The sequence below is a fragment of the Somniosus microcephalus genome, chromosome 25 (genome assembly GCF_052327205.1).
Source record: "Somniosus microcephalus isolate GS21.2 chromosome 25, FLI_Smic_1.0, whole genome shotgun sequence".
Classification (NCBI taxonomy): Eukaryota; Metazoa; Chordata; class Chondrichthyes; order Squaliformes; family Somniosidae; genus Somniosus; species Somniosus microcephalus.
The window spans coordinates 19,103,952-19,120,281 of record NC_141011.1 but is presented as its reverse complement, the minus strand read 5'-3'; the positions used below and the strand labels follow the sequence as shown (position 1 = coordinate 19,120,281).

General features: G+C 44.2%; 1 protein-coding gene across 1 annotated transcript in view; it reads left to right on the top strand.

Moving 5' to 3' along the window:
- The window catches only part of exosc10 (exosome component 10), an 88,565-nt gene that overhangs the window by 19,419 nt on the left and 52,816 nt on the right, over positions 1–16,330 (top strand). The window contains exons 6-10 of the mRNA XM_085966852.1: positions 5,299–5,407; positions 6,294–6,369; positions 6,946–7,056; positions 8,831–8,974; positions 15,276–15,466. Of these exons, the coding sequence (XP_085822978.1) occupies positions 5,299–5,407; positions 6,294–6,369; positions 6,946–7,056; positions 8,831–8,974; positions 15,276–15,466 (631 nt within the window). The remainder of the gene's footprint in view (positions 1–5,298; positions 5,408–6,293; positions 6,370–6,945; positions 7,057–8,830; positions 8,975–15,275; positions 15,467–16,330) is intronic.

The window sequence follows — 16,330 nt, the reverse complement described above, 5'->3', positions numbered from 1 at the left end:
TCTGGAATTGAACTTTTTTGTCCATGTTTGGCCATAATGCGGTCTGGTTCCAGTGTTGAGCATTCCTCACCTTGATGGCTTGGTGAAATGATTAAAGGCAATGATCAACCAACAGAAAGCTGTAAACTGAGCATTGGTGAGCAGGTTATTGGTGAGTAAGTGCCGCTTGATAGCACTGTCGACAATATTTGTTGTAGATCTACTGGAACAGCTTGGTTAGAGGCGCAGCTAGTTCTGGACCACAAGTCTTCAGCACTCCAGCCAGGATGTTGTCGGTGCCCATAGCCTTTGCTGTATCCAGTACGCTCAGTCGTTTCTCTATCGCGTCGAGTGAATCGAATTGGCTGAAGACTGGCCTCTGTGATGGTGGGGACCTTGGGAGGAGGCCAAGATGAATCATCCACTCGACACTTTTGGATGAGCATGGTTGCAAACACTTCAGCCTTGTCTTTTGCACTAGTGTGCTGGGCTCCACCATCGTTGAGGATGGGGATGTTCATGGAGTCTCCTGCTCCCGTTAGTTATTTAATGAGTGCATTGGTAGACAGGGAGTCAGTGTGGATCTGAGAGGATGGGAGGATTGGATGAGTGGGCAGGATAAAAGAGAATTCAAAAGTCTTCTATACGTATATAAGTAGCAAACGGTTAGTAAGAGGAGGGGTGGGGCTGATTAGGGACTAAAAAGGAGACCTACGCATGGAGGCAGAGGGCATGGCTGAGGTACTAAATATGAGCACTTTGCATCTGTCTTCACCAAGGAAGAAGATGCTGCCAAGTCATAGTGAAAGAGGAGGTAGTGGAGATACTGGATGGGATAAAAATTGATAAAGAGGAGCTACTAGAAAGGCTGGCTGTACTTAAAGTAGGTAAGTCACCAGGACTGGTTGAGATGCATCCAAGGATGCTGAGGGAAGTTAAGGTGGAAATCGTGGAGGTACTGGCCATAATCTTCCAATCCTCCTTCGATACAGGAGTGGTGCCAGGGGACTGGAAAATTGCAAATGTTACATCCTTGTTCAAAAAAGGGTGTAAGGATAAACCCAGCAACTATAGGCCAGTCAGTTTAACCTTGGTAGTGGGGAAGCTTTTAGAAATGATAATCCGGGACAAATTAACAATCACTTGGACAAGTGTGGATTTATTAAGGAAAGCCAGCATGGATTTATCAAAGGCAAATCGTGTTTAACTAACTTGATCGAGTTTTTTGATGAGGTAACAGAGAGGGTTGATGAGGGCAATGGTTGACGTGGTGTACATGGACTTCCAAAGGCATTTGATAAAAGTGCCACATAATAGGCTTGCCAGCAAAGTTGAAGCCCATGGAATAAAAAAGACAGTGGCAGCAAGGATATGAATTGGCTAAGTGACAGGAAACAGAGAATAGTGGTGAACGGTTGTTTTTCAGACTGGAGGAAGGTATACAGTGGTGTTCCCCAGGGGTCGGTACTAGGACCCCTACTTTTCTTGATATATATTAATGACTTGTACTTGGGTGTACAGGACACAATTTCAAAATTTGCAGATGACACAGAACTTGGAAGTGTAGTGAACAGTGAGGAGGATAGTGATAGACTTCAAGAAGACATAGACAGGCTGGTGGAATGGGCGGACACGTGGCAGATGAAATTTAACACAGAAAAGTGTGAAGTGATATATTTTGGTAGGAAGAATGAGGAGAGGCAATATAAACTAAAGGGTACAATCCTAAAGGGGGTGCATGAACAGCGAGACCTGGGGGTATATGTGCACAAATCGTTGAAGGTGGCAGGGCAGGTTGAGAAAGCGGTTAAAAAAGCATATGGGATCCTGGGCTTCATAAATAGAGGCATAGAGTACAAAAGCAAGGAAGTTATGATGAACCTTTATAAAACACTGGTCCGACCTCATCTGGAGTATTGTGTCCAATTCTGGGCACCGCACTTTAGGAAGGATGTGAAGACCTTAGAGAGGGTGCAGAAAAGATTTAGAAGAATGGTTCCAGGGATGACGAACTTCAGTTACGTGGATAGACTGGAGAAGGTGGGATTGTTCTCCATGGAGCAGAGAAGGTTGAGAGGCGATCTAATAGTTCAAAATCATGATGGGTCTAGACAGGGTAGATTGAGAGAAACTGTTCCCATTGGTGGAAGGGTCAAGAACCAGAGGACACAGATTTAAGGTGATTGACAGAAGAACCAAAGGTGACATGAGGAAAAGCATTTTTACTCAACGAGTGGTTAGGATCTGAAATGCACTGCCTGAAAGGGTGGTGGAGGCAGACTCAATTGTGGCTTTCAAAAGGGAATTGGATAAATACCTGAATGAAAAAATATTGCAGGCCTACGGGGAAAGGGCGAGGGAGTGGGACGAGCTGACTTGCTCTTGCCGAGAGCCAGCACAGGCTCGACAGGCCGAATGGCCTCCTCCTGCGCTGTAACCATTCTACGATTCTAGCTGCATTTTGGACAAGCTGTAAACTGCTTTGACAGCTAATAGTCCATTGCAGTCCCAATCTAGATACAAAGACCGGACGGACAGTTCCTGAAAAATATATGTTAAAAACCTTATATAACTGTAGTCATTATGCTTCAAGTCAAGAATTAGTCTTAAATCATCGCTATATTATTCCTTGAAAGACGCACAGAAAAAGAACGATTGTTAAAAGTGTAGACATTGCATCAATATTTTAGTGATTTTATAACATGTGAAAGACCTACCGAATAAGTTATAGTGTGTTGTATATAAATTCCTGTTTATGACATAATTATTCTCACTTGCATTTTTTATGTATTGTCAACTCATTGGCTTGAGGCAATCACGTTCTGTTTTGATCTTATTAACCAGTAGGTCCTTGTACCCCCAGCAGTATTACGTAGAGATATCGTATTTCAGATATTTTGTGTTGTGTTGCTGGCAAGAGTTTGAACAGTATTCCCTCCGTAACGATGCTGTTGCTCGTATAAGCCCGGTTTTTGAGAGCTAAATCTGGCCAGCAGGCTCCCTTGTTGTGATGAGATCTGCAGGTTTATAACTGATTGATTTGTTGGTCCCAGTTAGGGGGTTGTTGTGGCAGACAGTATTGTCTCGCAAAACTCAGCTGTGTTGTCTATCAATAAAGGAATCATAGTATCAACCCCAGCTTTAAAAATTGGCCAGAAAGTTATAAATGAGAGAACTTGGCTTCCACCTCCCACTAGCAGCCCCTGGGAACCAAGCATAGTTCCTATCTGCAAGTGAGCTATTCGCTTTGGATTTTAATTATCAAGCACCTGGCGCACATTATTCCTGCATCGTGTTACTGAACTGCTTCCCCTGCCAGCTTCACTTTTGGCAGGACAGCGGTGTAAATGAGATGCTGCTAGAATCTGTTTTCAGCGTGACGATTCACCTCAAGTGGGGAATTCTTCCCCTGCCACTAGCAACAAGCCAGCAGTCCCGTTCCTTACATTGGTGGCCTGCACAGACGCTCCCCTGACACCTGGGAACGTTTGCAGGCAGGAAATCCAGATCACTCGTGCAGTTACTTCAGTGGGACCAATGGTGCTCTGAATTCTGCCCTGCAGTGTAAACAACAACAACAACTTGTATTTATATAGCGCCTTTAATGTAGTAAAACATCCCAAGGCGCTTCACAGGAGTATTACAGGAAACTTTTTTTTATACGGGACCGGCGTGGTGCCGGTTTATCAAAAAGTCCGGATTACAGAGAGGTATAGTTTAAAAGGTACGAGAGCTCCGTACACAGCAACAAATCCAGGCTTCCCTGTTGCTTAGCAACAGGTGCAAGAACCCCGGCCACAGACCAAGCGTCCCTGTTGCTTAGCAACAAGTGCAGGAACCCCGATTACACAGCCACAGATCCAGGAATGGTCACTAATATGAAGTAAAACTTACCTGAACCTACTCCTGAATTTTGCCGGTTAACAGAGATTTCCGGTTATTTAGGTGCCAGTAAATCGAGAGTTTCCTGTAAAAGACAAAAAAATTGACACTGAGCCACATAAGGAGAAATTAGGGCAGGTGACCAAAAGCTTGGTCAAAGAGGTAGGTTTTAAGAAGCGACTTAAAGGAGGAAAGAGAGGTAGCGAGGCAGAGAGGTTTAGGCAGGGAATTCCAGAGCTTGGTGCCTGGGCAACAGAAGGCACGGCCACCAATGGTTGGGCGATTATAATCAGGGATGCTCAAGAGGGCAGAATTAGAGGAGCGCAGATATCTCGGAGTTGTGAGGCTGAAGGAGATTACAGAGATAGGGAGGGGCGAGACCATGGAGGGATTTGAAAACGGGTGAGAATTTTGAAATCGAGGCGCTGCTTAACCGGGAGCCAAAGTAGGTCAGCGAGCACAGGGGTGATGGACGAACGGGACTTGGTGCGAGTTAGGACACGGGCAGCTGAGTTTTGGATGACCTCAAGTTTACGTAGGGTGGAATGTGGGAAGCCAGCCAGGAGTGCATTGGAATAGTCAAGTCTAGAGGTAACAAAGGCATGGATGAGGGTTTCAGCAGCGGATGAGCTGAGGCAGGGGCGGAGATGGCTGATGTTACAGAGTTGAAAATAGGCGGTCTTAGTTATGCTGCCGATATGTGGTCGGAAGCTCATTTCCGGGTCAAATATGACACCAAGGTTGTGAACAGTGTGATTCAGCCTCAGACAGATGTTGGAGAGGGATGGAGTCAGTGGCAAGATAACAGAGTTTGTGGCAGGGACCGAAAACAATGGCTTTGGTCTTCCCAATATTTAATTGGAGAAAATTTCTGCTCGTCCAGAACTGGATGTCGGACAAGCAGTCTGACAATTTAGAGACCGTGGAGGGGTTGAGAGAAGCGGTAGTGAGGTAGAGCTGGGTGTTGTCAGCGTACATGTGAAAACTGACGCTGTGTTTTCGGATGATGTCGCCAAGGGGCAATATGTAGATGAGAAATAGGAGGGGGCCAAGGATAGATCCTTGGGGGACACCAGAGGTAACGATACAGGAGCAGGAAGAGAAGCCGTTGCAGGTGAGTCAATGGCTACGATTAGATAGATAAGAATGGAACCAGGCGAGTGCAGTCCCACCCAGTTGGACGACGGTGGAGAGGCGTTAGAGAAGGATGGAGTGGTCAACCGTGTCAAAGGCTGCAGACAAGTCAAGAAGGATGAGGAGGGATAGTTTACCTTTGTGATAGTCACAAAGGATGTTATTTGTGACTTTGAGAGCCATTGCGGTACTGTGGCAGGGGCACAATTCAAAGCACCACATCCTAATGCGTTATATAAATATATATATTTGCTGTATGCTGTCAATGAGATCATGTAATCACTCTTGTTTCTGGGTTGATAGCGCTTGTAAACCGGCGGAGTCGAATGGAACGTCCGGAGGATCCCGATGTGCCGGCAGCATTGGCTGACTTCATTCATCAGCAAAGGACACAGCAAAATGAGCAGAACATGTGAGTCTTGATTCAGAGTGCACCCTTGTGACACCGAGTAGTACTGGGAGGAAAGATTCCGAGAGTGCATGTGTCTCAGACTTGAAGGATTTCACTTTCTTTCTCCCCCATCGCTACCATTGTTCAGCCAATCCTCGTCTCGATGGCTTGGTGAAATGATTAAAGGCAATGATCAACCAATAGAAAGCTCTAAACTATATATGTGTCCGCCAGAAAAAATGCTCCTTTGGCATGTATAGGACAAGGATTAGAAAAATGGACCAAATGCAGAAAAGTGGTCAGCAAAAATTTTTTAATTTTCTCCCCCCACACACTGGGAATAAGTGAAGTTTCTGCTATTCTCACTTTTTTAAAATTAATTCCTGGGATGTGGACGTCGCTGGCAAGGCCAGCATTTATTGCCCATCCCTAATTGCCTTTGAGAAGGTGGCGGTGAGCCGCCTTCTGGAACCGCTGCAGTCCGTGTGGTGAAGGTACTCCCACACTGCTATTAGGGAGGGAGTTGCAGGATTTTTACCTGGCGAGGCTGAAGGAACGGTGATGTATTTCCAAGTCAGGATGGTGTGTGAGTTGGAGGGGAACTTGGAGGTGGTGGTATTCCTATGCGCCTGCTGCCCTTGTCCTTCTAGGTGGAAGAGGTCGCGGGTTTGGGAGGTCCTGCTGAAGCAGGCTTGGCGAGTTGCTGCAGTGCATCTTGTCGATGGTACACACTGCAGCCACGGTGTGCCAGTGATGGAGGGAATGAATGTTTAAGGTGGTGGATGGGGTGCCAATCAAGCGGGCTGCTTTGTCCTAGATGGTGCCGAGCTTGTGTGTTGTTGGCGCTGCACTCATCCAGGACATCAGGCCTCTGAGTTAATCAATTTGTGTTCCTCCTCCTTTGCAGGTTTGTACATCCCTATCAGTATGAGCTGAATCACTTCGAGCCACCAGAGACTGTACTTGTCAAACCGGAGCCACAGGTCAGTGATGGCAGTGTGGGGGATCACAATTCGTGGGGGAGCTGAGCGCTGAATGTCTGCTGCTTTTTACACTCTTGGGTAGTTTGAAGGGGGTGATGCAAGTGGAGCTTGCATTCAGCAGTGGAAGGTGCACGGAGGGTCCTTTCCTAGAGAGAGAGGAAAGTTGACAGACAAAGCCACCCAGGATATTCTTGTAAACCTGATAGCAACTGGTTGCAAGGTGACAGAGGCAGGGGTCTCGGAGCAGCTCGCCAGGCTGCTCTCTCAATTGTGAAATGGTGAGATAAAAGAGGAGAAAACAAAAGTTTAAACGGCATGCCATTATCATTTTTATAGTTCTCGTACCTCCTACTGCCTGACTGGGAAGGAGGTCATCATGCAGGCCTCTAAGCCACAAAAGGTGCATGGCCTGTTGAAACTGGGAAGAACTTAGAGGAATATTATACCCTCGTAAATATTTCCTGAATAAATAGTAAACACAGAAATCAGTGGAAACTCAAACAGCGTGCAGTGAAGTGTCCTGGAGCTTCAACATGTTGTGAATGCTGAACTTGAGTTTGCTCTTTCATCCTCTAGATGTACAAACCTCTGTCCGAGACTAACTTTCAGCTAATCACAACCTTTGATAAACTGGTGGAACTGAATGAAAAGCTCTCGAGGTGTAAAGAATTTGCTGTGGATTTGGAGGTAAGCCCATTTACTGAATAAAGAACGAGCTGATGAACATTTATTAAAATTGTCAAAACCTGTAGCATTATCTTCAGGACTTTTGAGACTGTTACTATTTACTCATTTTAAATTCTGAAAGAGAGTTTGGACATCACAGTGAAAATGTAATCGAGATTTCAATTTTCAGTTTAATTAAATAATTATTCCTTCAGATTTGTCCATGGTTTCTAATTCAACTTTGTGTCATTGTCACAAGCATTTTTGTCTACTTCTAGCTTGGTTTTAATATTACTCGCAATATATAAGGTGTTTAAAACCAGCTGCATTCAGAATTCTGTCCCCAGCCTCGCTCGGTGCAATATTATAAGGACTGCTGTTTGATTTCTGCCTCTGAGATGACAGCTTTAGAGAAGAGCCAGGCTACACAATTCAAACAAAAATATAACGTGTGATTTGTTCAGTTGTGTGCATGACTGGCAGCTCCTTTTAAATTTCACTGATAGTTATTCAAATTCATGAAGGCCCAGCGCTGGGGGTATTTAAGTAGCTGGGGCTGTTGAAATTGGTGAGCCAGGCTGGAACTTCCGAGTGTTAGACCAGGCAACTCCCTTAGTTGGTGAGATTATATACACGTATAAAAGTTAATTATAATCTATTTAGCAAACCATTTACTATTCTCCTTGTTTTGAGGAGTTAGTACAATCTAACATCTACTGTAAATATGTACACTATATTACTGTGATGTATTTGTTCATCTAGTGTTTATTACGTTCATTTGGGCAGTTACTCTACTCTGACTGGGTTGTGATTATCTGATGCTCTCAGAAGACGCTTGCCGATTCCTGTGGAGGCAAAGGATAGATTTGGTAGCGAAGGAAAGGTTTTCAGTTCATTATTCTAGGCACACTATCAAAACCTAGCTAGCTATCAGAGCCAGTGAAGATACTCTCGAGGCTGTAGCAAGCCAAGACTCCCCTAGGAGAGTAGTCTAAAATATGTAAGTCGAAACATCTGGAGTAAGAAGGACTGAAGAGTCAAAAATGTAGCCATTTTGCTTTCGAAACTTCGAAAATGTCTGCTGCAGTGTTACAGAAACTCTCTGCTGTTGGGAAAGAGAAAATGTTTTTTATCAGCTAAACAGCGGTCTGTTTGTGCTCCATTGAAAGCACACACCTGATGGGCAAATGCACTGGGTGGTGTGGTACTGATCTTTACAGACCAGGCAGGTTAGATCTGCAATGTTAACTTAATCTGAGTTAATTTAATATCAGCTCGATGGCAGTAAAAGTGCTACCATTGACCTAGGTGGCCCTGGACTGAGGCAGGAAAAAATCTGCCAGGTTGCCACAATGAATCATTAGTCAGTGACCATTCCCTTTCCTCCTGTAAAGTGCACATAAAGTGCCCGTCACTATGTCGTATTGGTGCTGAGTGAGGATAGGATCGTTCTCCACTGGGGCATCCCCTACAGCATAATAACCTGTCAACCCTCACTGCCTATGATCGCCCATGAGATTTAAGACTGTGTATTTCCTTAAATCTACAACTTTTATGCCTCCAAAGAATTGGAAACCAGTTTTAAAGTCACAGCTGTTATCCTTCAGTGCGTTTGAAATATTTACAGTTTAAAACACTTGTCCAGTCCAGTAATAATGAAGGACAGCGAGTGCGTGAGTTTTATTGGATCATTCCAACTGACAGTTTTATATATCCAAACTGGTCTGCATTAATTTAGCGTTGGTACTATGAGGTAAAGCCAGTTTGTAATGTATGGTTAATTTTTTTCCACCAGCACCATTCGTACCGGAGTTTCCTGGGATTAACCTGTTTAATGCAGATATCAACAAGGGAAGAGGATTTTGTCATCGATACACTCGAACTGCGCAGCGAAATGTACATTCTCAATGAAGTCTTCACTGATCCCTCCATTGTTAAGGTCAGCTCAGTAAATTCAGCTCCACTCTACTCTGACTGGGTATATGCATCTTCCCTCCAGTCACACTCCCTCATCCAGCCAACATGCCTCTGCACTCCGAAACTTTTGCCTTAAACCTCTTTGGCTTTACTTGTTCGCTACTTCCCCAAAAGCCTGTTCAAAATTTAACCTCGTTGACCATGCCTTGGTCATCTCCCCTAACTTTTCTCTCCTACTTCCTGCTTGGTGTCCACTGCACCCTCTGTAAAGACATTGGAACATTCTGCTGCAGTTTTTCAGAAAGCTGACGGTAAGATTGCTGATTATGGTGTCATTCCTCCATTTTTTAAAGACTAGCAGGAATCTGGTAGCGTAAAACTGAAACCTTGTTCACAAAGTGGGGAGACGCAAAAGGGGAAGAAACAACAGGTGCATGTCTGTTTTTGTGGCATTCAGTTCAGGTCAGTAGCTGTAATGATGAGTTAACCAGCAACCGGTTCAGAAAACTCATTGCTTGAACTCCAAAATCTTCCCAAAGGCTGTCTGACAGTCATGAATACTTTGTATTTGTCAACTCTTTGCATTGTCCATGTTTGAAGGAACCTTTTTTTCCTCTTACGCCTCTGTGAAGTGCCTTGGGACGTTTTTCTATGTTAAAGAAAGACTTGCATTTATCTAGCGCCTTTCACAACCTTGGACGTCCCAAAAGGCGCTAAGTAAATGCGAGTCCTTGTTGTTGTATGTTATATATCTAAATTGAGCTGCATTCCAGAACATTGGAATCCAGGCAGGTTGCCGTGGCAGCACTAGACCTGTTCCCATAAGGACTGATAGGTTGCAGATCCTGCTTGAATCACTGTAAAACATCACACATTATCCAGTGGGTAAAAACCCGTTTAATATGATTATTTAATTAAAGGATCTATTCAAGAAAGGAGGGAGACAGAAAGCAGGAAACTATAGGCCGGTTAGCCTAACATCTGTCATTGGGGAAATGCTGGAATCCAATATTAAGGGAGTAGTAGCAGGACATTTAGAAAATCATAATACAATCAAGCAGAGTCATGTTTTTATGAAAGGGAAATCGCATTTGACAAATTTATTAGAGTTCTTTGAGGATGTAACGAGCAGGGTGGATCAAGGGGAACCATTAGATGTGTATTTGTATTTCCAAAAGGCATTCGATAAGGTGCCACATAAAAGGTTTCTGCACAAGATAAGGGCTCATGGTGTTGGGGGTAATATATTACAGGAAACTTTGGTTTATCCGGAGGTTAAATGTCCGGAAAGCTCTATCTACCGGCAAAATTCAGGAGCCGTTTCCTATAAGTTTTTTTTACTTCTGGTTGCTTTTTTTTTCAGTCAGGCTCTGCAAGCGTCTGGCTGAAGCTGTTGCTTAGCTACAGAGACGCTTGCAAAGCTGCGCCGACTGTTTAGAAGCTGTTGCTAAGCAACAGGCTTTGTTGCTAGATACGGAGCTGAGAAGCTCCGTATGTTTTAACGTTACGCTGGTTTGTCCGGCAGTTTTGATGGGACGGCAACAGCTCGGTCCCGTCGGTGCCGGATAGCACAAAATTTCCTGTAGCATGGATAGAGGATTGGCTAACTAACAGAAAACAGAGAGTCGGGATAAATGGGTAATTTTCAGGTTGGCAAACTGTAGCTAGCAGAGTGCCACAGGGATCAGTGCTGGGGCCTCAACTATTTACAATCGATATTAATGACTTGGATGAAGCGACCGAGTGTACTGTAGCCAAATTTGCTAACGATACAAAGATAGGTGGGAAAGCAAGTTGTGAGGAGGACACAAAGCGTCTGCAAAGGGATAGAGATAGGTTAAGTGAGTGGGCAAACATTTGGCAGATGAAGTATAATGTGGGAAAATGTGAGGTTATCCACTTTGGTAGGAAGAATAGAAAAGCAAAATATTATTTAAATGGAGAAAGACTAAAGAATGCTCGGTAAAGAAGGATCTGGGGGTCCTCGTACATGAAACGCAAAAAGTTAGCATGCAGGTTCAGCAAGTAATTAGGAAGGCATATGGAATGTTGGCCTTTATTGCAAGGGGGATGGAGTATAAAAGTAGGGAAGTCTTGCTACAACTGTACAGGGCGTTGGTGAGACCGCACCTGGAGTATTGCGTACAGTTTTGGTCACCTTATTTAAGGAGGGATATGCAGGAAACTGGTTTATCCGGAGGTTAACTGTCCGGAATGCTCGAGCCACCGGCAAAAATCAGGAGCCATTTCGTTAGGTTTTTGTTCTTTTCGTTGCTTTTTTTCTCAACAGTCAAGCTCTGCAAGGTCTCGCTGAAGCTGTTGCTAAGCTACAGAGACGCTTGCAAGGTACGGCCAACTGTTTAGAAGCTGTAGGGTTTGTTGCTAGATATGGAGCTCAAAATCACAGTATGTTTCAACATTAGCGCTGGTTTGTCCGGCAGTTTTGAGCGAATGGCAACAGCTCGGTCCCGTCGGTGCCGGATAGCACAAAGTTTCCTGTACTTGCATTGGAGGGTGTTCAGCGAAGGTTCACTAGGTTGATTCCTGAGATGAAAGAGTTGTCTTATGAGGAAAGGTTGAGCAGGTTGGGCCTATACTCTTTGGAATTTAGAAGAATGAGAGGTGATCTTATTGAAACATATAAGATTCTGAGGGGGTTTGACAGGGTGGATGCTGAGAGGATGTTTCCCCTCGTTGGGGAATCTAGAACGAGGGGGCACAGTCTCAGAATAAGGGGTCGCCCATTTAAAACGGAGATGAGGAGGAATTTCTTCTCTCAGAGGGTCGTGAATCTGTGGAATTCTCTACACCAGAGAGCTGTGGAGGCGGAGTCAGTGAATATATTCAAGGCGGAGATTGACAGACATTTGAGCTACAGGGGAGCGGAGGGTCATGGGGAACAGGCAGGAAAGTGAAGTTGAGGCCAAGATCAGATCAGCCATGATCTCATTGAATGGCGAAGCAGGCTCGAGGGGCCGAATGGCCTACTCCTGCTCCTATTTCTTATGTTCTTACACACAAGCCATGGCTTGCCACTATATGTTTCCAATGCCTGACTGCGGTGACTGCTTTGTAGTATACAGCACTTTATCTCTTCAGAGCATTTTATAATCTATTAATGAGATGTTCAACTCACTTGCTGCCCTTTTTTGTGTAAAAGTAAATGGCATATTTTGGACTCCTGGCCCCCATTTGTTCTGCCGCCTTGTTTTGGCCAGCTCTATAAAGGGGCAGCCCCGTTCCTGACCATGCCAGTTCAGATGCTGGTAATGTACCATTGTCCTTTACACTTCGCCAGGCAGCTTTATATTTCCACCATTTTCCTTTTTTAATCATAGAGCAGGCACGTTTTTAAACCCACTCTTCATTTTGCCCACTCAGCTGGAAAATGTTAATTTTCTTTTGTTGAACACTGACCGGCAGGTTTAGAAATGATAGGTTAGGTATGCTGGAGATCCTTTAAAATGTCTCTCGGATTTTTGTAAGAATAGTAACTGTATTGTGCGGCTTCTAATTTACAATCAATGCGACCACAGTCTCAATCCCACCCCCTGCAGTCGTTACTCTGCACAAAGCTTTGTACAGTCTGGCACGGGTACATTTTGTCATTATTAACAGATGAGTATGGTATATGATCGTCATAAGACACTGATAGTCAGAAGACACTTAACTGGTTGCTTGGTACAACAGCTCCAGGCAGTAATTAGCCTGTTAATAGAGGCATGTTTGTTCTAGGTGTCAGTATTAGTGATTTATGAACAATGACAGAAATCTCCATTATAAACCAGACCATTATATAGAGGATACATGGGAATGTGAGGTTATTCACTTTGTTGTAGGTGTCACAGTTTTGGTCTCCTTATCTGAGGAAGGATATACTTGCCTTAGAGGCGGTGCACGAAGGTTCACTAGATTGATTCCTGGGATGAAAGAGTTGTCCTATGAGGAGAGATTGAGTAGATTCGGCCTATACTCTCTGGAGTTTAGAAGAATGAGAGGTGATCTCATTGAAACATTTAAGATTCTGAGGGGGATTGACAGGGTAGGTGTTGAGAGGTTGTTTCCCCTGGTTGGCGAATCTAGAACTAGGGGGTCATAGTCTCAGGATAAGGGGTCAGCCATTTAAGACTGAGATGAGGAGGAATTTCTTCACTCGGAGGGTTGTGAATCTTTGGAATTCTCCACTACAGAGGGCTGTGGATGCTCAGTAATTGAGTATATTCAAGGTTGAGAGAGAGATTTTTGGACTTGAATCAAGGGATATGGAGATCGGGCAGGAAAGTGGAGTTGAGGTCGAAGATCAGCCATGATCTTATTGAATGTCGGAGCAGGCTTCAGGCGCCGTATGACCTACTCCTGCTCCTAATTCATATGTTATGTTCTTTCATGTCAGAAATGGGTGGTCAAAATCCTGGAACTTCCTCCTTAACAGCACTGTGGGAGTACCTTCACCACACAGACTGCAGCGGTTCAAGAAGGCGGCTCACCACCACCTTCTCAAGGGCATCTAGGGATGGGCAATAAATGCTGGCCTTGCCAGCGACGCCCACATCCCATGAACGAATTTAAAAAAAAAAAAATACCCAGTGGTATGAGACTTAACATTGCCACACCATGAGTGGCTTATTTTGCATATGGTTTCTGGCCTGTATCTTATTGGCACATGGTGTGGTTAATACATTTTTAACCACATCAAATTTAGTTGCTCTTTAGTAGATTTCAGGCCAGATTACCAATGACACAAAAGCAAAATACTGCGGATGCTGGAAATCTGAAATAAAAACAAAATGCTGGAAATACTCAGCAGGTCAGGCAGAGTTAACGAAGGGTTATCGACCTGAAGCGTTAACTCTGTTTCTCTCTCCACAGATGCTGCCTGACCTGCTGAGTATTTCCAGATTATCAGTGAGATTGAGTGAGAGACAATGGAGTGAGGTTACCGCTGATGCCGTGCCCAGCAGCCTGTAATGAGTTGGGAAAGACAGTTTAAGAGGAGTATTCAAGGGAAAAAATTATACCAGGTAGAAATATATGGTGTCCAAAAGAAACTAAACTACCCTTGACCTGACAGCTTGGAGGTGCAGAGATTTCACTGATGATTTTGTACAGTCTACTCTTAATTTAAGGTTGCTTCATTCAAAATTTACGATAATTCATTATTTATAACTGTCATTTATTTTGCTTAATTCATTTTTTTTGATGCAGAAAATACTGTATTATCAGGAGTAGATTGTAGATGCTTAAATCACTTTGATGTCTGTCCTGTTGATTTGCTAGTGATCTTATTAGTGGACTGGGCTACTGAGATGGGTCATATTAGGGAACTGAATTAACACGCTCTGTCGATAAAACTCTGATTGCTGAATCACCAAGGTATCGACTGAGTTACTTACCTACTGAGTTACTGATCTTAGTTATCAGACTCCAGATACTACCTCCATCCCTCCATGCCACATCCCCCCATTTAGGTCATCTTTAATGGAACATTTTAAAAAGTGGACAGAAAGGTTAATACAGGTACACTATCCCTTATCCAAAAGCCTTGGGACCAGCTGAGTTTCGGTTTTCGGAATTTTTCGGATTTCAGAAGGTATTATTATAAGACTGGGAAATTTGTATTTAATATAAATTTTAAAAGTTCAGGCTACCTCTTGCGACTGTTCCGCATCTCATTCCCCTTCCTGCTTCTCTGGAAAGCTGGATATCGGCTGACTCCTACTAAGCTGGCCCGCAAATCAGGTCGGGGGTCGGGTCGGGGGGGGGGGGGAGAAAAGAATATCGGACGGGCCGCGGTTCGGGTCGGGTCGGGTGGGGTGGGAGAAAAGAATATCGGACGGGCCGCTGCAGCTATCGGACGGGTCGCTGTATTGTTGGGTTCGCTCTCCCGGTACCTCCTTCACACTGCCCGGCTCGGCCTGCAATCTCCTACCCAGGAGGGAACTCTGTGACCCTCTGCCCTGCTCAGCGTAAGTCGTGCGCCACTCTGGTCATGTCATGCGCACGACTTACGCTGAACGAAAAAACTTTCGGTTTTTAGAGGTTTTCGGAAGTTCGGATAAAGGATAGTCTACCTGTAGTTATTCCTTGCATTGCTTGATTGTTCAAAGATGTGTTGATGCTAAAGCTGCCCGGTGAAATTCCTCCTGATGGTAATTTCATTGGAAAAAGTCAATGTAAAATCCCACCTTGCACTCTTGCCACTTTCTTGTCGGACAGAATTTCCCTCCCAAAATATTTTGTGGGAAAACTGCAGATGGCTCAGGAGGCACTCTGCTGTATGGCTGGAGGCTGCTTGTTGAAGTGTTACCCCTCTCTTTGTGTAGGTTTTCCATGGCGCAGACTCGGACATCGAATGGTTGCAGAGAGATCTTGGACTGTATGTCGTCAACATGTTTGACACACATCAAGCCGCGCGCACTCTTAACCTGGGCCGACATTCTTTGGATCACCTGTTGAAACAATACTGTGATGTGCAGGCTGATAAACGATACCAGCTAGCCGACTGGAGGCTACGGTAAGAGATTTCATACACACCCTCTTCGGAAAATCTGCGGGCCAAGTTGCGGTAACGTAAAATAATCTTTAGATTTAAAGATAGTCACACGTGGAATTGACTGGAGCATTAGTAGTTGTGTTCTACAATAAAATGTCTGATGTGATGCTGTATGTACATCTTCTTAAGCTATGCCAAACATTGCAGTGTATAAAACGTTTTGTGGTCATCAATAATTTCACTGTTTCCAGCACAATTTCTTCCAGTGATTTATTGATGCAAACTCTACGTACAGTGCTGATCAGAATAACACAGCAAAAATGCAAGAGGCATTGTAACAGAAATGTTTAGTTGGAAACACGATGTTATTCACTAATTCTGTTGCTGTTAGTATGCCTTTTCAACGTTCTAAGTTTGTGTGCATCATAGATATCAGAAGCCTGAAAAGAATGAGACAGTACTGTAGGTGGAAGAGATTGAGCTGGTACTGCAAGAGGAATGATCCTGAAAAGAACATGGGATATGTGGGAGTGAAGGATCAGTGAATTAAAAGAACTGATGGAAGAATAATGTATGAATTGGAAAGAAGCCATATCAAAGGCTCAGAATTGAACAAAATCAATTTAGCTTGTTTCTTCCCAGTCATGTGTGTCTTGGTCAGAGGAGGTGTGGATCCAGTTACCTCACCGCTGTCACTCCAATCCCTTTGCAGTCCAATAAATAGCACTGCAGCATTGAGCTTCTGATATTAATCTTATTATTTCTCCTTCCCCCCCCCCCTAATTTTCTCCCTCTCCTGTGTTGAAGTATATCAGGGACACTGTGTTCCCTTCAGTGCAGCTGATTATGTTTGACCCTAGGCTGTGAGTGTTGCCACACTATTTT